At 32.3% G+C, this 27,316-nt stretch overlaps 2 protein-coding genes across 3 annotated transcripts in view; both read left to right on the top strand.

The window, feature by feature from the left end:
* LOC126883163 (tyrosine-protein phosphatase non-receptor type 11-like) overlaps nucleotides 1-27,316 on the top strand; it is a 525,151-nt gene that overhangs the window by 172,883 nt on the left and 324,952 nt on the right. The window lies entirely within an intron of this gene.
* On the top strand, nucleotides 17,779-18,664 carry LOC126883164 (uncharacterized). Its single transcript, XM_050648414.1, has one exon. It carries the CDS (start codon nucleotides 17,796-17,798, stop codon nucleotides 18,600-18,602), a length of 807 nt encoding a protein of 268 aa, XP_050504371.1. The 5' UTR covers nucleotides 17,779-17,795; the 3' UTR covers nucleotides 18,603-18,664.

The raw sequence follows: 27,316 nt of genomic DNA, 5'->3' as shown, positions 1-27,316 counted from the left end.
TTTTAAGGCTCAACCGTCATGAATTTATGGTTTAAGAGAATAAGACTCTGCGACTATTTACTATAGTATGGTATAGTTAGACCCAAACCCAGACATCCAAAGTGAAAGTTATTCTCCAACACCAAATTGTTCTATATGGTCCACATAATGTTCAGAAAAAAGTCACACCATTTTTAGCGTCGGGTTTGGGGGGGAGAGGGGGGAGAAATCTGCAAATTCGTAGTTTTTTGCGTTTTTCGTCAATATTTCTAAAACTAAGCGGTTTAGCATGAACAACCCTCTACACAAAATTGTTCTACATTAAATTTGAAATAAAAAAGGCCCGATGCATAACTCTTCTAAAACGAACGGTTCCAAAGTTACGGAGGTAGTATAGTATAATTGGTCCAAAAAAGGCCTAACCCAGACATCCAAAGTAAAAGTTTTCCTTCAACACCAAATTGTTCTATATGGTCCACATATTGTTCAGTAAAAAGTTACACCATTTTGAGGGTCCGGTTTGGGGGGGAGATGGGGGAGAAGTCGGTAAATAAGTAGTTTTTTACGTTTTTCGTCAATATTTCTAAAACTATGCTTTAGCGTAAGGAATGTTCTATAGAAAAATGTTCTACATAAAATTTAAAATAAAAAAAGTTGTATACATAATTGTTATAAAATCAACGGTTCCAGAGTTACGGAGGGTGAAAAGTGGAGGTTTTCGATACTTTTTATATTTACCGATTTCTCCCCCCTCACCCCCCAAAACCCGACGCTCAAAATGGTGTGACTTTTTTATGAACATTATGTGGATCATATAGAACAATTTGGTGTTGGAGGATAACTTTCACTTTGGATGTCTGGGTTTTTGGTATAGTTATATCATATATATTGCCCAAAAAATATAAAATGTATCGAAAAACTCGACATTTTACCCTCCGTAACTCTGGAACCGTTGATTTTATAACAATTATGTGTAGAACGTTTTTTGTTTTAAATTTCATGTAGAACATTTCTGTATATAACATTGTTTACACTAAAGAATAGTTTTAGAAATATTGAAGAAAAACGTAAAAAAACTACTAATTTACCGACTTCTCTCCCATCTCCCTCCCAAACCGGACGCTCAAAATCGTGTAACTTTTTACTGAACAATATGTGGACCATATAGAACATTTTGGTGTTGGAGGAAAACTTTTACTTTGGATGTTTGGGTTAGGCCTTTTTTTGGACCAGTTATACAATACTACCTCACTCCGTAACTTTGGAACCATTCATTTTAGAAAGATTATGCATGGAGCCTTTTTTATTTCAAATTTAATGTAGAACAATTTTGTATAGAGGGTTGTTCATGCTAAACCGCATAGTTTAAGAAGTATTGGCGAAAAACTTAAAAAACTACGAATTTACCGATTTCTCCCCCCTCTCCCCCCCCAAACCCGACGCTCAAAATGGTGTGACTTTTTTCTGGACATTGTGTGGACCATATAGAACAATTTGGTGTTGGAGGATAACTTTCACTTTGGATGTCTGGGTTATGCCATCTTTTGGATTAACTATACTATTCTACTACCAGAATTAGGATTTAGTCTACAAAAGCTTTCACAGAAATGGACACTTTGGAGTCCAGAAAATATTATTTTGGCTGTGTTATTTGACGAACGTAAACACATAAGACTACTGGGATTCCAAAGAATTTTGAAGAGTAGACGGTTAAGTTACAACGATCAGCGACGTCTCGTAGTACCAGAATTATTTTTTGACGCTAAGTACCTAGTACCTACTTTGAAGTTATCGACTGCCAGAAAGTTTTATAGACAGAGCCTCCCGTAGGGAAGGAAGGGAAGTTGTTAAAAATCCCCAGTTTTTGGCATATTTAACAGCATACCCTTATCACACGCAAGCGGTTGAGAGGTCCGTCAAAATAGTAACAGAAGCATGATATGATATTCTACCTGTGGTAGTAAAAAGAGACGATTATATAAAGAACAGCCGGAAATCAAGGGAAGATATGCCAAAATATGAATCAAAGGAATACTTTTCTTGAAATGATCTGTTTGATACTTAAAAGAGTTAACATTCTGTTTTTTATAGTTATAGTTTTATACTTTAGTTAGACTGTTCTGTATTTTGTTTGCTTTTTTTGTATTCAAAACAAAATCGACTTTAGCCCATATACCATACAGTAAAAAATATAGGTTTTTGAAAAATTCTTATTTTTTATCAAGCTTTGTGACAGTGGAAAAAATTACTTAACCAAGATATTATGATATCAGTTATCTTATTAAATACGTTTTTGGCCAAGACGATCATAATAAATTTAAAAAAAACTAATTTGACATATACTAGATGATTCGATTTTTTCGTAAAATCTCATTCTTATATAGCTCTGTGGCAGTGGAAAAAAAATTAAACAAATAATAAAACAAAACACTGTTAAATAAGTTACATCTTTTCTGAAGTCAGGAAACTTAATTAAAAAAAAACAAAATAAAAACATATTACTCAACGGCCCACCCTAATGTATAATGTATAAAGCCAAAGAACATATAACAATTAGTGCTGTGTTACAAAAAATTAAAGACAAGGAACTGTGTGATATTAGTTTAACAAGTTTGTGGAGAGTGCTGAAACATTTAGGTTTTCGATATAAAAAGACTAATAATAGACAAGTATTGTGTGAACTCTCTAATGTTGTTTCAAAACGGTGGCATTTTTTAAGAAAATATATGAACAATAAAACGTCTGATAGTCCGAGGCAAGTTGTATTTTTAGACGAAACTTGGATTTTCGCTAAAGGAAATATGTCAAAATCATCCTGGCAATATGGCACCACGAAATGTTATTCTTCTAATCGTTCCGGTAATGGTAAACGCTACATTATACTTCATGCTGGAAATGATGAGGGTTTTATTCTGGACGCTAGTTTAATTTTTTCGTCCACAAAGAATACAGGTGATTACCATGGAAATATGGATGCAAATATTTTTGAAGAATGGTTTGAAGAAAATTTTTTGAAAACATTGGAGCGACCATCCATAATAGTGTTGAATAATGCATCCTACCACTCCGGAGTAGAAGAGAGATTTCCTTCAAGCAGCTGGACAAAAGAAGAAATACAGTTGTGGTTGACAGAAAAGAAAATTTATCACAGTGACATATTTTTAAAAGTTGATTTACTTCAAAGGTGTGGAGAGCACAAAATTCAAAAGAAATTTGTTACTGACCAAATGGCTCTTAAATATGGCCATGAAGTTCTTCGACTTCTGCCCTAACATTGCCACTATAATGCAATTGAGTTAGTTTGGGGTATAGTCAAAAATTTTTATGATAAACATGCATCCAAAACAACAGATGACGTTAGCGTTCTTAGTTTATGGAAAGAATCGCTAGAACAAATAAAAGCAGTACAATGTACAACAGTATTAGACATACGGAAGACATAATCGTTTTCAAACCGAGCGAGTTATAGATGAGGTCCGGCCTCTAATTATTCGGATAGACAATTCAGATAGTGACGACTCTGATAGTGAAATATCAGAATAGGACAAAAATCGTTTGCTAAAAAGAAGTGTTTCGGGAATTCAATTCGGACTTTGCGGTGTGTTTTAGTTAAACGATAAATACCTTCGGTCTAATTACTGGAGTGCATACTTTCAATAGCTTTGGTATTAATTACTGGACTACACGTGTTTAAACCTTTTGTTTTGTTGAAAACTCGGAAGTGATTTAGTGCCAATTTGTTTCAAGGTTATATTTAATACAGTGTCTGCAGAAACTAAAGTCTTGGATGTATTTTATTGGCATTGGGTCGGCGTAGCTACGCGGTAGTGTGCTTGGCTCCCATGCCGGTGGTCCGGAGTTCAAATCCTACCGCCGGCAAGAACAACTAGACATTTTTAAAAATGTCTATAGACCCCAGATCGACTCTGCCTGAATAAAAATGAATACCTTGGGTAAAACCAGGGGTAATGATAGGCGGTTGAAGCGTAGTACTGGCCCTGTTACCTTCCTTGTATACCGTAGGCCCTAGATGTAGCAGACTACCCTGCTATACTCCCAAAGCCACAGCTGCATAAAACGGGAGACTGTTATTATATTATATGTATTTTATTCAAATTTGGACATACCAGCAACTTGGCAAGTATTTTCCAATTTTACTGCATGCAAAATCATTCGTGTAATTTTCACTCTACGCAAAATAGAGGCTTATAGAGACCTTGATGAACATTTGATGTCGACAAATAATTTCGAGTAGTCGAAATATTCCGTCCCACTTCTTTTAACACGCCCTGTATATACATATTATAATTATTTTATTTGCCTTTGATACAGTAAAATCCAATATTATTACTGAACATAAAATACACGAAATTAAATATTTTTAATTTTCAAGCGATCGGAATTAAATATTAACGCCCCACTGTTTGAGGCCCACTGATCATGTCTTAATTACATATCGGCCGTCATAGGGTAAAAGGACTATAGATATATTATACAGTATGTCCCTGTAAGTTGTATCCATATGGAAAACTTTTTTATTATTAATTTTACTAAAAAAAGTTATTCTTCATAAAAAGCTCTGCATGCTCTAAAACCTCAGATTTAACCATCAAATATCAAATTTTTTGAATATTATACGAGGTATGTCAAAAACTTTGAATTTCACTCAAGAGTAAAGTAGATTTATTTTTCACAATATTCTTTTAATTGTATTTTCAGTTACTTCAATTCAGATAACTCTTTTATTATTAATTTTACGAAAAAAAGTGATTCTTACATATAACCTAAAATACAACCACCTTATGTCAAATTTTATCAATTTTATACGAGGTATGTCAAAAAATATGAATTTCGCCCAAGAGTAAAATACGTTTATTTTTCACAATATCGAAAATTGTTAATATGAAAAGTTATTTAGAATTAAAAACTATGTTTCAGTATGTAATTACATCCTTCTAATTAAAATATTCTGAACTATAAAGGTACTTTACTTATGATCTAAATTTATCTTTTTTGACATACCTTGTATAAAATTGATAAAATTTGATATAAGATGGTTGTATTTTAGGTTTTAGACCATCTAAAACTTTTTATTAAGAATCATTTTTTTTTCGTAAAATTAATAATAAAAGAGTTATCAAAATTGAAATAACTGAAAATAAAATGTTAGTTATCCATAATTTTTCAAAAAAAATTTTTGTTCAATTAGAAGGATGTAATTGCATATTGGAATTTATTTTTTAATTCCAAACAACTTTTCATAATAGTAATTTCAAATATTGAGAAAAATAAAGCTACTTTACTCTTGAGTGAAATTCAAACTTTTTGACATACCTCGTATAACATTTATAAAATTTGATATCTGATGGTTGAATCTTGGGTTTTGGACCATGCAGAGCTTTTTATGAAGAATAACTTTTTTTCGTAAAATTAATAATAAAAAAGTTTTCCATATGGATACAACTTACAGGGACATACTGTATAATTCTCAAATTATTTTATTTTCGATTATAGCGCCATCTATTGACAACTAGAATAAATGTTATAAATGTAATCACCGACGTGCGTTTTTTTCTGTCACATACAATTTAATGCGTTAGAAAGAAATCGAAAAACTGTGACGCACGGAAAGATCCTCATGAGAAAAAGCATATCATAAATGACTATTTTAACACGGTTGTAGAAAAAAAAAAGCTTTAATTGGAGCTGTGCTAAATTAAATTTGAAAATGTCAATTTTTCGCCACTTTTAATTTTTGAAATGACTTGTAAAAAATCTGTTTTTATACAGGGTGTCCAGAAACTCTCCCGATAAACGAATACAGGAGATTCATCAGATCATTTTAAGACAATTTAACCCAATTTACCTAGTCCGAAAATGTTTCCTAAGAGAGCTAGATCTCTTTAAAGATGGCGTCTTGGAATTAGTTTTTCTTAAATATCTCCAGAACGCTCCTATTTAGAAAATCGAAAACAGGTACGCTTATTTATCTTCCAGATATAAATCGATTACATTAATTACAAATTTGTAGTACCGGTCATAGGCGCCCGTTTTGGGTAGGACAACGGTAATTGTATCGCATAACTTTTTTGTATTTAACTTCTAAGCATTCTTGACACTGGATTATTAAATTGTGAGGTATTCTAGTACGAGAAGGTACTCTTGCTTTTAAGTCGGTAGAATGCAGTTTTCTAGAAAAATCGATTTGAAAATTTTTCGTCTGTTAAATTTGAAAAAATAATTTCAAAAAAAATATTTAGAAAAACGAAAACTGGTATGTTTATTTATCTGTCAGAAATAAATCGATTTCCTTAGTTGAGAAATTCTACTACCGGTCATATAATGCGTCCGTTTTGGGTAGGTCCACGGTTATTTTATCGCATAGCTTTTCTGTCTTTAATTTTTAAGCATTTTTGACACTTGATGATTAAATTATGAAGTATTCTAGTACCAAAAGTTACTCTTGCCTTAAGTCGGTAAAATACACTATCTTTTTTTGGAAAATTTGTTAAAATTTTTTCCAAATTCAATAAACGAAAAATTTCAAATCGATTTTTCTAGAAAACGGTGCATCCTACCGACTTAAAGTAAGAGTACCCTTTAGTGCTAGAATACCTCACAATTTAATAATCCTGTATCAAAATAGCTTAGAACTTAAATACATAAAAGTTATGCGATAAAATACCCGTTGCCCTACCCAAAACAGGCGCCTATGACCTGTACTAGAAATTCGTAATTGATGGAATCGATTTATTTCTGGAAGATAAATAAGCGTACCAGTTTTCGTTTTTCTAAATGGCAATAGAGAAAAAATCTACAAGGACCAGAAGCATTGAATAAATTTCTGCTGGATATCAACAATAACAAAGAATCAATCACATTCACCCTGAAAAAGAAAACAATTATTCACATCCTGTTCCAGATGTGTTAAGGGGCTATCATAGTGTAAAAGTATAAAATTCGTATACTTTTTTGGGAATTTATAGAATATTTATACCAATTGTTTTTAAAATTTGCATCAGCATTTATTATTAAAAGAAGTACCTATAAAACAATTTTCGTAAAAAATGTTTAAAATTAAACGATTTATGCGCCATCTACTGGCGCTGTGAAATAAAAACATAGCTTCACTGCTGCAGTGATTGGGACTAATAGAGATCCTGAAACATAAAATTTCAAAGTTATTATTGAAATATAAGTTATTTTCTATACCATCAACTAGGGGTTTTTTGATCGGATAAAAAATGTCAATTTGGCGGTTTTTGAAACTAAAAATGTTTTAACCAAATTTAAAAAAAAAATCAACACTTCGTCATGTTTTCATATTTTAAATTTTTCAAAAATCCTACTTGATGGTATAGGACAGGAAATAAATTATATTTCAATAATCACTTTGAAATTTTATGTTTCAAGATCTCTATTAGTCAATCACTGCAGCAGTGGAGCTATGTTTTTATTTTTACGGTGCCAGTAGATGGCACATAAATCGTTTAATTTTCAATATATTTTTATGAAAATTATTTTACATGTACTTCTTTTTACAGTAAATGCTCATGCAAATTTTCACAACAATTGGTACAGCACTTTTTATTTTAGAAATTCCCAAAAAAAGTACCTATATGAGTTTCGTACTTTTACACTAGGATAGCCCCTTAATTACAAAATATGATACAGGATATGTAACCAAAGTTTAAAGCCAACCCACACCAACAGATATTTAAATTACTACTCAAACCACGACGTAAACATTCAAAAAGAGTAAACATCATCATCGCAGACATAACATAATTATCAAATAATTATATGATAGAGCCCAAAACACCTGCTCCAGTGAAAATGCATTTCAGGGAAAAAAAATGATTAATAAAGGTTTTAACAAATCCAAAAACGCTCACAAGAAGGGGTTTAACGATGACAATAATACCCTGTGTAACGGGCTGAGCAGCAAAATTAAAAAGGATTCCAAATAAGTACATCACAACAACGTTCAATACAACCAATACACTGAGATCTATTTTGTCCAAAACCAAAATTAACAACACACAAAAGGGATCAAAGAATTCATCATCATCATTCTCTTTGTCTCATCCCTATGCGGGGTCGGCTTCCCTAATTGCATTTCTCCACACAATTCTATCTTGGGTCATATCAATGTTAATGTCCCTTTACCAACATGTCCTGATTTATCGTCTCCCCCCAGGTCCCATTTTTAAGGAGGTGTCTTAATTTCTTGGAGAAGTGTATTATTCTCGGTTTGGTATTCGGTACCAAAATGAGAACTGGCGTTAACATATGAAGGGCCAGGGGAAATAACGATGAATGTCTATCTGCAAGCATTTTCGGTAAAATGAGAAATAAAGTTGTATTCATATTCATATTCATATTCGTTGTTTTTATCCCTTGCGTCCAATCTTGTGACGTGATTTTAAGGCGATTATCATATTTATTTCCCCTTGTCCATTCACAGGTTGATAGTACCCTTTAGCTAACAGATTGCACAACAATCTCAAAATGACCAAAAATGGACATTCATCCTTTTTCCCTCTGACCCTTCATATTGTGCACATCTGTCACTGAATTAAATTCTTTTTAAATCACACATTGTCAATGGCAAATACTCAAAAAAATACGTAAGTTCCTAATAAACTTTGGTTAGTTGGAATATAGACACGGATCGCTTAGATCGTAGGTTCAAACCCTACCCGGTGTCAGTTGTTTAGATATTTATTAATTTGGTTGGTCTTTACTATGGCTGTGATATTAAAGCTTAAAATTGACCTACTCTGTTACGTTGTTCTAGTTCTAAGATATGTAATAGGCTAATGGGCAACTGCGAGACTTACAAGACTCTTGCTGCAAGACCAAGACCAAGACCGGGAGCGCAATACCAAGACCAAGACCAGGTGTACTGTCGCAAGACCAAGACCAAGACTCTCTAAGTCTCGTCTTGGTCTTGCACTTGGGCAACACTACAAATAAACCTAACACAGCGTACATGCGACATATTTACTTAACAATGAAGTAGATACGTCAAATTGATTTAACACCGGCTTTTAGTCCAGAGAAATAAGATTTTTCTCGTGACACATCCCCCTCCAGGCCGAAACCAAATTTTTTGAGTAGTATGGACATCTATATTAATAACCTATATGTTTCCTGCAGCCAATTTTGATGATATACATAGTTATAAACAAATGAAGATCAAAAAACGGTAAATTTTCGCTTTTTTCGTCTATAACCAAAAAGTTAAGCATTTTAAACAAATTTGAGAGTAAGAACCTCATAATTCGTCTAAAAAATTTCAATATGACGTTCACTGAATATGTCTATCCTTATTGGTTGCTTAGAAAATTACAAAATAAATCATAAATTTTGAGTTTTTATAAATATTCATATCTTACGTAAAAATTAACTTAAAACCTTCTTATAGACGGAGAGCTAGAGGCGAGAAATCATCGTCATAAGTAATATGGAGTTTGGCATGTGAAATGTGTCTATTGTATATTGATAACTATGACCCCTTTCAGGCTGACACCTCAGTGGATACAGGAAGTAGCAATAAGGGATGAAAGGGGAAAGTTGGTGCAGTCATTAAATGTTTTCACCTTCTATTTTGTTAAACCTCCATCGATTTGCATGAAAATTGGTGAGTAGTTAGAGCATAACTCAAGAAACAAAACTGATATGGTGTCAACGTGCGCTTTTACCCTGGGGGTGGATGCCACCCCTTCTCGGGGGTGAAAACTATTTTATTAAAAATAACCCCACTAATCGATAGAGGGACAAAGTTTAAGCAAAATTTGTTACTTCTAATTATTAAAATAAATCAATACTTTTTGAGTTATTAAAAGATCAAAGATTTGAATTTTTCGTGAAATAAATGCATGATGTAAAGCGGTTTTTCGTGAATAATTCAAAAACTGTAAGTTTTATCAAAATAGTTATGATTACCAAAATTGAAGATAATAAAAAATAAAAGAGATTTATTATTCGAAAAACCTTTGAGAATTAATAAAAAGTGAGTTATAGGTGATGGAATGTATATTTTTTTCGGCTAGTACCCAAATCTAAGTATTCAAGCTCAAATAACGGGAAAACGGTGCATTTTATAAAATATATTTACTGAACACTTGTCAAAGTACTCAAGAATAACTATCAGGTGAGCTCCAGATGAAGTTTATAACATCAGAGCTAAGCAAGTGATGATGAAAATAAGAGAACCCTTTCGAGTTTTTAGGAAAAAGTGAAAATTAAAACATACGCTATTTATATATTTATTTTGAAATTTGTTAACAGAATAATTTTTAAAGGAATTTCGAGAATGAAGTTAGGATTATAATTTATTATCAAGTTCGTTTTATTACAATTTAAATATAACAAGTTAAAAATGCGAGCATTATTATAACGAAAACTTTGTTTTTTATGTATTTAAATTCCTAATATGGAAAATTGCTATTATGAAAAGTTGTTTAGAATTAAAAATTATGTTTAATATGCAATTATATCCTACTATTTAAATATTGTGAGCTATAAAGGCACTTTACTGAGCGAATTTCTTGAGCGAAATTCATATTTTTTACACATCGACTAAAATCGATACAATTTTATATAATCTAATTTTTATGATTGCATCTTGGATTTTAGATCGTGCAGATCTTTTTATGAAGAATAATTTTTGTTCGTAAAATTAATAATAAAAGAGTTATAAATGAAAATGATGATTGGTAGGTATCTCTAATTTGAGAAAAAATTTAATATTTTCTTTTTATTAGAAGAATGTAGATAATAGTTACATTATTATAATAATTATTAATTATTTAATTATAATAATAACAACTATTGCATATATTAGAACACAGTTTTTAATTCCAAACAATTTTTCGTAGTAACAATAATTTACAACAGTGTGAAAAAAAGGTATTTTAATCTTGAGCGAAATTCATATTTTTTAAAATACCTCCTATAATATAGACAAAATTTGCTATCTGATGATTGGATCGTAGGTTTTAGACGATGCAGAACTTTTTATGAATTATAACTTTATTTCGTAAAATTAAAAATAAAAAAGTGTCCCATAATATATGTGTCCAACTTAAGTAGACACACTGTATATTATACAATATAATATACATAATACATAAATCATTGGGTAGACAGCACCAAAAATTAATAACCTGCTATTTAACATTACTTACATTAAAATTAATAAGTAATATTTATTTATTTGATATTTCAATTCTTTTACAGTTTATATGAAGTAAGATATTTTTGAAATAATATGAAATTTTCATTAACATTTTTACGTACAGTGTATCCATTGTAGAATTATCTCGCTATTTAAAATTGCTAAAAAATCATAAATTGCTGTCCCGAGATGCAACTTGTTTTTGAGGTCGGTTATCTCGAAGATGGTTTGAGATATCGAAATGCCGTTTAAAGATTTGGATTCAGGAGACAAAACTACATTGACATCGGTACATAAGCTCCAGATATTGCAGGGGTGGCAACGCAGGAACGAACGAACGGACTTTGCGAATTTATAAACGAAATCAAAATTTTCGTTGAAAATACTATTTATTTTTCACTTTCGCTGTCACATTCACTAAAATCGCTATCATAATTATTTTCATCACTTTCGCTATTATGAATGTCATCATCAGCTTGCTCATCATCCATCTCATCGTCTGTTTCATTCTCAAAAATAATATCTCTAACAATCTCTGGCATTTGAGGCCCTTCAAACCATTTGAATTTATAATATGTGTTATCTTCAGCAAGTTCCCAACCATTTTGTTCAATAACCAGATCTGTTGGATTTTTTTATAGGCGTTCAACCAAATACTTGTAATGTATCGTGCTCGTAAAAGATGTTGATATAGCTCAGATTGAGATGGATATATTCAATACAAACGCCGACTCCGAAATGACAGTAGCAAGTACCTATACAATAGCGTCAATTTAAGAGCACATGCGTGAAGTTACGAATGATAAAAAGAACATATATTATTATTAATTAAATGTATGTTACTAAAATATTATTTTTATATTATTTCGATATTTAATTGAATTTTTTCTATCGATATAAACTTAGTCGCGGTTCTAGCCAGGACAGGGAGGTAGCTGCCCCCCCCCCCCTTCAGTTTTTACAGTACTTTTGTACTATAATTTTTGTTAAAAAGGCACGTTATCTTGTTTATTCAGCGGTTGTGTTCCCTTGCCCCCCACTTTTTTTGGTCTAGAACCGCCCCTGTATAAACTGAATATGTACAGAAACTGAGGGTGTCCAATGACGGGGCACATTTGATATAATATTCAAATACATTTTTGCTATATTTTATATAAATGTCTTAAAACAATTTTAAAAACTTATATAAATAATATAACAATTAAGCTCCAAATTTTTGGAGCCTAAACTTTGAAAAATGTTTGTAGCATAATGTTTAATGGTATCAACTTTTCCGGGAGCTCATTTAATACATATTTCTAAGTACTTTGACACGTGTTCAGTAAATATATTTTATAAAATGCACCGTTTTCCCGTTATTTGAGCTTGAATACATATATTTGGGTACTAGCCGAAAAAATATACATTCCATCACCTATAACTCACTTTTTATTAATTCTCAAAGGTTTTTCGAATAAGAAATCTCTTTTATTTTTTATTATCTTCAATTTTGGTAATCATAACTATTTTGATAAAACTTACAATTTTTGAATTATTTACGAAAAACGGCTTTACATCATGCATTTATTTCACGAAAAATTCAAATCTTTGATCTTTAATAACTCAAAAAGTATTGATTTATTTTAATAATTAGAGGTAATAAATTTTGCTTAAAGTTTGTCCCTCTATCGATTAGTGGGGTTATTTTTAATAAAATAGTTTTCACCTCTGACAAGGGGTGGCATCCACCCCCAGGGTAAAAGCGCACGTTGGCACCATATCAGTTTTATTTATTGAGGTATGATGTAACTACTCACCAATTTTCATGTAAATCGATGGAGGTTTAACAAAATAGGAGGTGAAAACCTTTAATGACTGCGTTAACTTTCCCCTTTCATCCCTTATTGCTACTCCCTGTATCCACTGAGGTGTCAGCCTGAAAGGGGTCATAAATATCAATATACAATACACACATTTCACATGCCAAACTCCATATTAGTTATGACGATGATTTCTAGCCTCTAGCTCTTAGACTATTATTACACGGATTGCTGAGACTTCTGGTGCTTAAATTATATTTTAAATTTCAAAGCAATTGGTCAGATAGTTTAAAAGTTATTTAATTTGTTTATCCCAAATTCATTTTTTTTGCAACACTACAAGTCAGAAAATTATGAGGTTACAGTAAGACTTCTGACAGTTTATAGAAGAAGAACACTTATACTATTGACTTAATTAGAAAAATGACAAAAAGTAATTTTAAACAGTGTAAAATTATTTTGCAAAAACACGTCGATTCTTTGCTTACTTATAAACAATTAGAATAACTTTTTAACAGTTACCCGTAGAAAAATTATTTTTTCATATTTGGAAAGGCTGAATTTTTATACACATTAAGAAAGAAAAACAATTGTCCTAAGACATTCAGGGACGAAGTTAGGCCCCCCTTTTTTTAATTCACATGTTTTTGCAAAATAATTTTGCAGTATTTAGAATTATTTTTTGTCATTTTTTTTTAATTAAATTAATAGTATAAATTTTCTTCTTTCATAAACTATCCAAAGTATTACTGTAACTTCATCATTTTCTGACTTATAGCGTTGCAAAAAAAATAATTTGGGAAAAACAAATTAAATACCTTCTAAACTATTTGACCAATTGCTTTGAAATTTAGGGTATGATTTAAGCACCAGAAGTATCAGCATTACGTGTAATAAGAACGTTCTAAGTTAATTTTTACATTAGTTATGAATATTTGTAAAAACTCAAAATTTTTAATTTATTTTGCAATTTTCTAAGCAACCGATAAGGATGCCATATTCAGCGAACGCCATATTGAAGTTTTTTATACGGTTTATGAGTTTATCATACTCAAATTTCTTTAAAATTCTTAACTTTTTGGTTATAGACGAAAAAAGCGAAAATTTACCGTTTTTTGATCTTCATTTGTTTATAAGTATGTATATCATCAAAATCGGCTGCAGGAAACATATAGGTTATTAATGTAGATGTCCATTGTCCATACTACTTAAAAAATTTAGTTTCGGCCTGGAGGGGGTTGTGTCACGAACAGGATATTTTTTTCCGTATTTCTCTGAACTATTTGGCGGGCAATCTAGTATTTTGACGCTTGACATAACCTAAAAAATCTATTTGTTTGCCATTTGTTGCTTCTGTTGGGACAGTGGGTATTGTTCTCTTAGAAATAAATAAACGTTATCCTTATAGTGTTAAAGTGATACCCAGACTTTGGAGGACTTTAAAAGAAGGTGAGTAAATTGTAAATTTATTGTTATTCCAAATAGCTAGTCCTTTCGTCGGCCTTATGCGAATACCTCGTAACTCCAAAATTGTAAATGTTACAGAAGAAGCTAAAAACTCTTTAAAGCTTTGTGTATATTAGAATATTTGGAGTTATTATAATTACTACTGTGTTTAATGATTTTCTTATGTAAATTGGCAATTTATGGAGATACGGGGTTTCATTTCAAAAAGATATAAGTTTTTTTTTAACTGTAATTACAATGTAAAACAAAAAATAATACCACAGTATGAACATTTTTTTGACGTAAATTAGTAGCTACCATACTTATGATCTATGTTGTCATAAAAAATAAAAAACATATTATTTAGGGACCAATTATTTAATGTCAGACACTTTATAACTAGAAAAACCATTTTGAATATATTTTGATCTATACCAACACTTATTTTCTTGGAAATTATCTTTTTACTCGTAGCCTTTTCGTTTGGTAATCTAGCCTTTTTTTAGGGCAATGGCTGCTAATTCTAATAGCAGATCTATGCGAATATTGCAGCTAGCAAAGCAGAATAAAGAACTGGTCAGTAAATTAAAGGAATTTAAAGAAAAAAATGCTAAAACCCGCTTAACAAAAAATTGTGAAAAAAATGATCCAGATTTTGTGATTCCATCGTCGCCTAGTTCATAAACTTCAGAATCAGAAAATGAGGAACCTAGACGTCCTTCGATTATTATCCAACAAAACATAGTTATTTGTCCTGAAAACACTATAAATACAAATTCAAATAACAATAACCAGTATAATAGACGAAGAGCTAGAGCCGAAAAATCATCGTCATAAGTAATATGGAGTTTTTCATGTGAAAAGTGTCCATTGTATATTGACAATTATGACCCGTTTCAGGCTGACACCTCAGTGGATACAGGAAGTAGCAATAAGGGATGAAAGGGGAAAGTTAGTGCAGTCATTAAAGGTTTTCACCTCCTATATTGCTAAACTTTCATCGATTTGCATGAAAATTGGTAACTAGCTAGAGCATACCTCAAGAAACAAAACTGATTTGGTGCCAACTTGCACTTTTACCCTGGTGTTGGATACCACCCCTTCCCGGGGGTGAAAACTATTTTATTAAAAATAACCCCACAAATCGATAGAGGAAAAAATTTTAAGCAAAATTTGTTATATCATGTTATTAAAATAAATCAATACTTTTTGAGTTATTAAAGATAAAAGATTTGACTATTTAAGAACACATGCGTGATGATACGGATGATAAAAAGAACATATTAATTAATTGAATATAAACTGAATGAACTTGAATATGAACATATCAATATAAACTGAATATGTCCAGAAACTGGGGGTGTCCAATGGGGCTATATTTGATATATTTGAATACATTTTTTGCTAAATTTACAATATCGAAATATTATAAAAATAATATTTTACTAACATACAATTAATTCATATGTTCTTTTTATTATTCGTATCTTCACGCATGTGCTTTTAAATAGAGAAATCTTTGATCTTTAAAAACTCAAAAAGTATTGATTTATTTTAATATCATGATATAACAAATTTTACTTAAAATTTGTCCCTCTATCGATTTGTGGGGTTATTTTTAATAAAATAGTTTTCAGCCCGAGAAGGGATGGTATCCACCCCCAGGGTAAAAGTGCAAGTTGGCACCAAATCAGTTTTATTTCTTGAGGTATGCTCTAGCTCAGCGTTTCCCAACCGGTGGGTCGCGACCCACTAGTGGATCGCGAGCGGATTTCAGGTGGGTCGCGGCGTGGCTCTTACAATAGCTGAATACCGTAAATATATAATACATCATGGGTTAGGGATGGGTCGCGAATATAAAAAAACATCTTAAGGTGGGTCGTCACACATAAAAGGTTGGGAACCACTGCTCTAGCTAATTACCAATTTTCATGCAAATCGATGGAGGTTTAACAAAATAGGAGGTGAAATCCTTTAATGACTACACTAACTTTCCCCTTTCATCCCTTATTGCTACTTCCTGTATCCACTGAGGTGTCAGCCTGAAAGAGGTAACAATTATCAATATACAATGGACACATTTCACATGCCAAACTCCATATTACTTATGACGATGATTTTTCGGCTCTAGCTCTTAGACTATAATGTTATCGACTTGGTTACCGAAATTGTCGATAACATGATTGATGCTGCAATTGAGCAATCCGAAAATCTAAAAGCCAGTTTATATACAAAATCTGGACAGCTACGTAAACGAAGAAGATTTAGTATGTCTTTACAGAGTAGAAAAAAACAAAAATTAGAAGACAAGAAAAATAAGTTTTTACTGAAAGATCCATGTGGAAGCAAGTGCAAAAAATGCTGTACTAAAAAATTTCAGAAGCACAACGTGCAAATATACATTTAAGTTTTTGGCAATTAACGAATTTAGAGCAAACAACTTTTGTGTTAAATATGACGGAAAAGAAAAATGCGAAAAGAAAAGTATCTTTAAATTCAAGACGGTCAATGAGTTTTACCTATAGGCTCAAAGATGATGACGGTAAAATACAGGAAGTATGTAAAATATTTTTCTTGGCCACCCTTGGATATTTGCCAAACAATGATCGAATTATCAGAAGTGCATTCTCTTCCACTACTACATCTCAGTTAAAGGCAAAAAAATCCCAAAGAGGTACCGCTAGTTCCTCGAAAAAGATAGATCGCTCTATAATCAGAGAGCATATAGAGTCGTTTAAGCCTACAATTTCACACTACCGGAGGGAGCACGCTCCAAATAGGAGATACCTTCCAAGTGATATCACCATAGTGATTATGTACAAGGACTTCAAGGAGAAACATCCAACAATTAATTTTTCCTATTATTTATATAGGGAAGTCGTCAGTAAAATGAACATTTCATTCGCTGCACTTGGACATGAAGAGTGCTTTTCTTGTGCAGCATTCAAAAACCATAAAAATAACACCAACCATGATCCCGAAAATATTGAAAATGATTGCGCCGAGTGTGATTCATGGAATAAACATATTGAAAAAGCAAACTCAGCTCGACACCAATATCAAATTGATGCAGAAGCGGATAATCCCAAATTGAACATGCCCCATTGGCATGTTCAGCAGATCTTCAGAAGGTAAGAAAATATTATAATGTTTAACATATTTTTTGGGCTTATGGGCGGCTGGCGGCTACTTTAGAAGTTGCAGTAAATTCCAATTTACTGCAACTACCATCTCCGATGCTAGTTACAGGAAATTGGAATTTCTTCCTGACGCGACGTTTCGATAACATGTTTCTTAATATTAGTCGTGACAGCCCTAATCACATTATATTGTTTTCTTCTCCCAAAGTAATATTTTTTTAGGTCATTATGCTGCCGCGGTGCGAAATGTTTAAGGAGGTGATTTTCGTACCTCGTATTATAGCATTCAATGAAAGTATTGTTCCAATAGGAAGAAAACACAAGCAATTCCCCACAGCAGTAGTTTGGCATGACGCCATATCGGGACGATCCAAAGAAGACATTATTAGTGCCTTCTATGCTTTTTTTCTGGATAACAGAGACGTGGAAAATATTATTTTGTGGTTGGACAACTGTGCAGCCCAAAATAAAAACTGGGCTTTCTTTAGTTTCTGTGTGTATCTGGTAAATTCTTCTGACGTCGCTTTAAAATCTTTATCTCTAAAATTTTTTGAACCGGTACATACATTTATGTCGGCAGACTCATTTCACCACCAGGTAGAAAAGTCCCTAAAGCAAATGAAAAGGGTGTTTGATTTCGAAGATTATAAAGATGCTGTTCAAAAAGCTAACTCGTCCAAAGTGAAATTAATTGAAATGAAAATTAACAATTTTTTCAACTGGGAAGACAAAAGTTCTCAGTATAAATTAAGCAGAATAAATCCTCGGCCATATTTAAACAATATGGTGCAGGTTGATTTTGAAAGAGGAAATCAGTCATTGTCGTACAAATGCACATTTAATGAACAAGAGGCTATAGTATTGAATTTTTTAGTAGCAAAGCACCAAAAGAATGGTTTGGAAAAGCCTAAAAGCAAGATCGACTATCGCGGCATAAGTCAAAATAGGAAGGACACTCTTATAAACCGACTTCGTGGAATTATTCCCATTACCAGAATGAACTTTTGGAATGATTTGCCGGTATCCGAAAATCCTGTAACTGAAGATGAATAAATTACTAATCATAATCAAAATTTCAGTTGACATAATACCGGGTGTCCACTTATATTTTCCCCCATTTTAACTGCCTATAACTTCTAAACGGTTCAATATAGAAATATGCGGTTTTCGCTGAAATGTTTTATTTTAGTAAAAGTTTTGTCTGAATGTATTGAATTTTTTATATCGCTTTCAAATACGAAATAAAAAATGGCGGATTTTTGAAACAAACTTTGTTCCTTTTGAAAGGTCATTCACCTATCCAGCGATATAAAGTTTTTCAAAATCGGTTGTCAAATCACTGAGTAATTAATTTTTAAAATGAGGGGTGCAACGTGGATATCACATACCTAAATAACATAACTGAGCAAAATGATATTATGTTATGTGATTTCCACATTGCATCTCTCATTTTAAAAATTAATTGCTCAGTCATTTGGCAACCGATTTTAAAAATTTTTATATCGCTAGATAGGTAAATGACCGTTTTTTCAAGACACAAAAAATATACTGGGTGTTTTAATAAAAAAAGTCAACAACGTTTTTTTTTCAAAAATCCGCCATTTTTTATTTAAAAGCGATATAAAAAATGGTCATTTACTAAAAACTTGAAAAAACTGTCATTTATCTATCCAGCGATATAAAAATTTTTATAATCGTTTGTCAAATGATTGAGCAATTAATTTTTAAAATGAGAGATGCAATGTGGAAATCACATAACTTGCTTAGTTATGTTATTTAGGTATGTGATATTCCACGTTGCACCTCTCATTTTAAAAATTAATTACTCAGTGATTTGACAACCGATTTTGAAAAAATTTATATCACTAGATAGGTGAATGACCTTTCTTTCAATTTACAAGAGAATATACTGGGTGTTCTATTAAAAAAAAGTCAACAAAGTTCTTTTCAAAAATCCGCCATTTTTTATTTCGTATTTGAAAGCGATATAAAAAATTCCATCCATTTAGACAAAACTTTTACTAAAATAAAACATTTCAGTGAAAACTGCATATTTCTATCTTGAGCCGTTTAGAAGTTATAGGCAGTTAAAATGGGGGAAAATATAAGTGGACACCCGGTATTGCTCTGTATTTATTGGCTATAAGTTAGAGTTTTCGTTTTAGTTACAAATACAAATTATAATAATGTTGTTTAGTTGTTTTTTAGTTATGTAAAACGTTGTTTAGGTTAAACAGTATAGTTTACTAGTAAGTTACAGCTCAGCGTCTCATGAGCATTAAATATATTTTTTTGTAAAACATTTATATGAAAAAATTGAAGTTATAATATACATTTTAACCTTTGCTAAGTGTAGTTTTTCTATAGAGATGGTCACTTACGATTTGTTAAACTAATCATCATTACTATTTTAGTTGCTGATTGTTAGGCAAATTTGTCGTAACTAACAAAAACATGTTTTAAACTCTTAGATTGTAAAAAACAAGTTTGTATTTAAATTCTACGTTAAAAAATGTATATGTTACAGTTCAAGTTGATTCTCAGTTAGAGTCGACTCCAACTAGTTGGAGTCAACTCCAACTGAAACGAGCAGTAAAAGTTGATTTTAAAAATTTAAATCAACTTGTACTAGTTGGAGTTGACTCCTCCTGGATCGATTCAGTAAATGTTGATTATACGAGAATCTCAAGTGCATTTTTGATGAGTGTGTGTTTCTTTGCCTTGACCGTTTTAACTACTTATTAGTAGAGTCTGTAACGTCGTCCGCGTTAGGTTAATTATTCTGATTCGATTTTTTGCACAAACTTACTCAAAGAAATACATCCGTATAACAATCCTTATAACAAATACACAGGGTGTCACGCGGTACCGCGGTCGACAAATTGTTTAACCAATTTTTGTTAAATTTAAAAAAATAATTTTTATCTACTTTATCTCATTTTTTGTAAGTAAAGGTTTTATTGTGTGAAAATTGTAAATATAGATAGCAGTACATGAAGGGCTTAAAGTGTGTCTGAAGTAACAATGTATTTTAAATGGCTTTTAATTTTTCGCATTGTTTTTTAGCACACTTTCATATAATTAAACATCCTTAACTTTCGCCTTCGGGAGGAAATCCGACTCGCCCTTGCAACGGCAACTGAAATGCTCACAAAACAGCAACCACGGAAGCAAAGATGGATGACAGAGGAAATATTGGATTTAATGGATCATCATCATCATTCTCTTTGCCTTATCCCTATGCGGGGTCGGCTTCCCTAATTGCATTTCTCCACACAATTCTATCTTGGGCCATATCAATGTTAATCCCCTTTACCAACATGTCCTGCCTTATCGTCTCCCCCCAGGTCTTCTTTGGTCTTCCTCTCCTACTCCTTCCAGGAATCTGCACTTCAGCTATTCTTCGTATTGGGTGGTTAACGTCTCGACGTTGAACATGACCAAACCATCTTAACCTATGCTCTCTCATTTTGGCATCAATTGGTGCCACACCTAGACTTCCCCTAATATACTCATTTCTAATTTTATCCTTCTTTGTCACTCCACTCATCCATCTAAGCATTCTCATTTCCGCCACATGCATTCGCTGTTCCTCTTTCTTTTTCACTGCCCAACATTCAGTTCCGTACATCATAGCTGGTCTTATGGCTGTTTTATAGAATTTTCCCTTCAGCTTCATTGGAATTTTTCTGTCACACAACACACCACTCGCTTCTTTCCACTTCATCCATCCAGCCCTAATTCTACTGCATGCATCTCCATCTATTTCTCCATTACTCTGTAATACCGATCCTAGGTACTTAAAACTATTGCTTTTTACAATCATTTCACCATCCAAAGATACCATTTTATTTGTAGTAGCTCCATCTTTAAATGAACATTCCAAATACTCTGTTTTTGTCCTACTAAGTTTTAAACCTTTTTCCTCCAGAGCTTGTCTCCACTGTTCCAGTTTTTGTTCTAAGTCTCTTTCACTATTTCCTACTAACACGACATCATCAGCATACATTAAGCACCATGGAATGTTACCCTGTATTTTCGCTGTTATCTGGTCCAAAACTAATGAGAATAAATACGGACTAAGCACAGAACCTTGATGCAATCCTACTTTCACATGAAATTTATCAGTCTCTCCCACACCTGTCCTAACACTAGTCGTTACTCCCTCATACATATCCCTCACAATCTTTACATATTCACCAGGGACTCCTTTCTTATTGAGTGCCCACCACAGAATCTCTCGAGGAACTCTATCATATGCTTTCTCAAGATCAATGAATACCATATGAGCGTTTGTTTCTTTACTCCTGTATTTTTCCATCAACTGCCTTATAGTGAAAATTGCATCTGTTGTTGATCTACCCTGCATAAAGCCAAATTGATTCTCGGATATTTCGGTCTCTTCACGTATCCGTCTATCAATTACTCTTTCCCATATTTTCATGGTGTGGCTAAGCAGTTTTATAGCCCTGTAGTTTGTACATTGTTGTATATCTCCCTTGTTTTTGTAAACAGGTACCAGTATACTGATTGGATTTAATGGATAAAAGAAGAAAATTCAAACAGCACAAAGCAATGTACAAAGCATTAAATAGAACCATTAAACAAAAAATAAAAATTGCAAAAAAAATGGATAACAGAACAATGTGAAGAAATCGAAAACTTATATAAAAAACATGATGACTTCCATCTGTATAAGAAACTCAAGAATTCACAGGCACGACATATTTACAAGGACTAAATAATCTAATCAAGGCAAACTGATTTCAAGCCCTGAAGAACAAATAAACATGTGGGAAGACTATATAAAGGAACTCTTCTATCACATCAGAGAACCTCCTACATTAAATACCGAAAACGATGAAGGTCTTCCAATACTGAAGTCCGAACTGAAATATGTTTTACGTCAACTAAAAAACAACAAATCTGTAGGATGAAAAACCAGCTGAGCTGTTGAAGTTAATCAACGAGAAAACTTAGACCTTCTTCTTGGACTATTTAATAATGTTTACAATACAGGAACTATCCCTAAAACATGGCTTGAATCAGTCTTCATACCACTACATAAAAAGAATAATGCCAAATTATGCCAGGACTTCCGCCTTATAAGTCTATTAAATAACATTCTAAAGCTTTTCTTGCGGATCATACAGAACAGAATATACAGTAGAGTCTCGGTTATCCGCCCTTCATTTATCCGCCGTTCCGTTTTATCCGCCGCTCCATTTAAGTAATAATTTTTTTTTTCAAATTTATATAACTTTGAAAATATTAAGCGAGCGGCCGTGGAGTAACGGCATAATCGCTGGCCTCATACGCCAGTGCACGTGGCTTCGAGCCCTACCAAAGACAAACCATTTTCATTTCCAATAATGACACGAGCCCACTCACCGTGCCTCGGAGAGCACGTTAAGCCGTCGGGCCCCCTGGGCTAGTGTACATCGACATTAGTTACTTGAAACAGGGTTAAATATGTAATTGGCGCCGGAACTGTCCGAAAAGCAAAAAGTTATACGATATTATACAGTGAGCACGTAAAGGTTGGAATAAATTCATTTTCTCGAGAATTGACGATTTTGGAAAAAAAATCCCGAAACAGGTCCATTTTTATTTTTATATTGCGCCTTTTTGGCATATATATCATACTAGTGACGTCACCCGCCTGGGCGTGATGACGTCATCTACGTTTTTTTAAATGAGAATAGGGGTCACGTGATAGCTCATTTAAAAGGTAATTCAATTTTCTATTCAGTAATATAAACATTAACATTATTATTTGTACAGGGTGTCCAAAAAATATTTTTTTTTAATTAAATTTTTTGACAAAAAGAAGAATGTGTGTAATTTATTTCACTCATAATACTTTTTACTCCTATCAGAAAACAGGAAATAATGTGTATTTGACAAATAAAAATATTGTTTTTTGCTTAAATTCAGTATTAAAGCAGCCACCCACCTTCCTCTTGACAGTTTGAACATTTAATTTAAGCGAAAAGCAATGATTATTTTTCAAATAAACATTTTATTCTGTTTTATAAGAGCAGTAAAATGTATTTTGAATTAAATAAATTACTTGCATTCTTCTTTTTATGTCAGTAAATTTAATCAAAAAAATAAAAAAAATTGGGCACCTGTATAAAAAATTATGTTATTAGGTATATTATTGAATAGAGAATTGAATTACCTTTCAAATGAGCTATCACAAGACCCCTATTCCCATTTAAAAAAATCATCGATGACGTCATCACGCCCAGATGGGTGACGTCACTAGTATGGTATATATGCCAAAAAGTCGTAATTTAAAAATAAAAATTGACCTGTTTCGGGATTTCTTTCTAAAATCGTCCATTCGCGAGAAAATGAATTTATTCCAACCTTTACGTGCTCACTGTATATTATGAAAGTCAGAAACTAAAAAAAATCAAAGATTAAAGCTACCTCTATAAGATCCTGAAGAAATTTTTGTCATTATTTCATTAATGAGATATTATTTCTAATTATCAACAATGAGCGCTAAGCGCGTATTGAGGCGGCCGTCAATGTGAGTGCGAGTGAGATTCACCTTTGGACGGCCCAAATGGTGCATCTCTTTAGCACTCACCATTGTCGGCCGCCTAATACGCACTTAGCGCTCATTGTTAATAATTAAAGATAAAGCTTAGTAATAAAATAGTGACAAAAATTTCTGCTGGATCTTGTATAGGGGGCTATAAACTTTGATTTGGTCACTTTCTGACTTTCATAATAATGGATTTTAACCGAGTTATTAAGCCTTGAAAATGGCTATTTTTGCATTTTTCAAATTTTAAATCGCGTATAACTCGACAACAATCAATTTTAGAGAAAAATCACAAAATACCTTTTTTTGCTCAGAATAACTCAAATGATCTAAAAAAAAATTGTTCGAAGTGAAAAAATTATTTTTGTAAATTTGTCTAAAAAAATTGTTTAAACAATTTATCGATCAAGGTACTGCCTGGCACCCAGTAGATTTGTTATAAGGACCTCTTTTTGAGTAAGTTTGTGCAAAAAATTCGAATCGGAGTAATTTCACTAACGGGGACGACGACACAGTCTAGACTAATTTGAACATATTCAGTAACATTAATTTAATTTCTAGAATCGGCTGTTTGTGTGAATCAGAATCAACTTTTACTAAATGGCATTGGGAAGAGTATACTTTTCCTAGTTGGAGTCTACTTTTACTAGTAAATGTTGAATATAAATCTTCATTTTATATTTATAATCAACTTTTACTGAAACCAGCCGTTAGAGTCGACTCCAACTAGTTGGAGTCAACTCCAACTGGATAATCAACTTGAACTGTAACATATACATTAAGGTTATTACAATTTAAATCATATTAGTACTTAGGATGGCAGAAAGACAAGAGGTTTTTCCTTATTTTCTCAAAATATTTAAATATGGAGATACGACTCTTATGCTTAACAGGGCAGTATTGTCATTAGTTTTTCTTAAATACCACCAGAACGCTTTTCTTTAGAAAAACAAAAATCGGTACGCATATTTATCTTCCAGTGATAAATCGATTCCATCCATTGCGAATTTCTTGTACCGGTCATATGCGTCCGTTTTGGGTAGGGCAACAGTTATTCTACCGCATAACATTTTTGTCTTTAACTTTTAAGCATTTTTGATACTGGATTATTAAATTGTGAGGTATTCTAGTACCAAAAGGTACTCTTGATTTAAGTCCGTAGGACACACCGTTTCCTAGAAAAGTCGATTTGAAAATTTTTCGTTTATTGAATTTGAAAAAAAAAATGGAAAAAAATTTCAAAAAAAATACGGTGAATTTTACAAACTTAAAGCAAGAGTAACTTTTAGTACTAAAATACCTCATCATTTAATAATCTAGAGCTAAAACTCCTTAAAAATTAAAGACAAAAAAGTTATGCGATAAAATAACCGTTGAACTACCCAAAACGGACGCATATGACCGGTACTAATAGAAATTCGCAATTAATGAAATTGATTTATTTCTGGAATATAAATAAACGTACCAGTTTTCGTTCGTCTAAATGGTTTTTTTGAATTTTTTTTTTGGAAATTCGAAAAACAAAAAATTTTCAAATTGATTTTTCTAGAAAACGGTTTGTCCTACTGACTTAAAACAAGAGTACCTTTCATTACCAGAATATCTCACAATTTTAATCCAGTATCAAAAATGCTTCAAAGTTGAAGACATAAAAGTTATGCAATAAAATAACCGTTCCCCTACCCAAAACGGACGCCTATGACCGGTACTAGAAATTCGCAATGGATGGAATCGATTTATTTCTGCAAGATAAATACGGGTACCAATTTTCGTTTTTCTAAATGGAAATGTTCTCGAGGTATTTAAGAAAAACTAATTACACGACGCGACGCCCTCTTCAAAGAGCCCTAGCTCCCTTAGAAAGCATTTTCGGACGAGATAAATTGGGTTAAAATGTCTTAAAATTATCTGAGGAATATTTTGTCTTCGTTTGTCGGTAGAGTTTCTGGACACCCTGTATATTTACTAAAAACACTAGGTAATAATATATTCTTTTCATGCACACCTTATTTGTGCTACATAACTTAAAAGATTTAGCGACTAACACCATACTCTCGGTGTGCGCATGCGCCCAGAATAATAAAAATTCACTCTCAATCGCGCCTAAAGAGGTATAACTTCAAAAAGATGATACCAACTTTTGCGAATCATACCAACGCGTGTGAGTCCCTTATGTATTTGAATGACTGGGAAAAGAAAAGTATTTTTGAACTGTGTAATTTTTTTTTAATTCATAGTTGAACACTTTCGGCTTACAAAGCCATCTTCAGAGCTATGGTTAAATGTTTAAGTACCACTTTAAAGAAAGGGATTTCATTTTTTGTGTTAAAAAATTTTGAAAAAATTCCTTATGTTGTTTTTTACAAGCTTGAGGGTTTGCAAGCAAGAGGTTGAATTTTGAATTGAATAAAGTTGTAAAAAGGTTAAAAACATGAGAACAGTACATGCGACTTTCAGAAAAATACATTAAAATTTTTAATTATGGTAGGGTTCAAAGACCCACTATCTTAAGTTGAGGCAACTCGTCTCAACGAGATTCTAATGAAAATCATTTCCCTTTTTTACTAGAAGATGAACCGCTCTTTAATTTTAGTTTTTTTTCTCACGGTGAAATTCACAGCGTAAATTGTTGATTTTCTTTTTTATATCTCTTACAGTACATTCATATTTATCTGATAACTGCTTCAACTTATCAATTTTTCTCTTATTGTCCTTACAACAACTAATTTTCTTATTCCATAACTCAGATTAGTTATGGGAGTCTTTAATAAATAACATTGTTTTTTCAATATTCCACTCCATGTTGCACGATAAAAGCCGCACCGATCCGTTGACTGCTGGATACATGCGTCCCAGCCCAGCAACAACAGTCAACATGTGGCATGCGGAAAGGCGACTTGATTCGTGTCGCTTTCTGTCTCTTGAATGGAAATACTTTGTGTAGCATGCGACAATGATGCATGCCTCATGTTGCCTCAATGGAATCGCGCCTTTAGACTTTATTAAAGTCTAATCTTTAGATTCTTGGTCTAACTTCAACAATGGGTGGAATGCATAAAACGTAGTACCTGCTAATGCTTCATGTATGTACTATATTTTTGAAGATGTTACTACACTTAAAAAGCATTAAATGCTTTGTAAGTGTAGTAGAACACTTACCATGCATTTGTAAGTGTAGTAATGCTTTGTAAGTGTAGTAAAATCTTCA

The sequence above is a fragment of the Diabrotica virgifera genome, chromosome 4, assembly GCF_917563875.1.
Source record: "Diabrotica virgifera virgifera chromosome 4, PGI_DIABVI_V3a".
Lineage (NCBI taxonomy): Eukaryota > Metazoa > Arthropoda > Insecta > Coleoptera > Chrysomelidae > Diabrotica > Diabrotica virgifera.
The sequence above is the reverse complement of the archived record's forward strand: the minus strand, read 5'-3'. Positions and strand labels throughout refer to the sequence as shown.

Bases quoted from the DNA above. Each gene is read 5' to 3' on its own strand.
- LOC126883164 (XM_050648414.1), top strand. From the start codon at position 17,796: ATGTTTAAGGAGGTGATTTTCGTACCTCGTATTATAGCATTCAATGAA.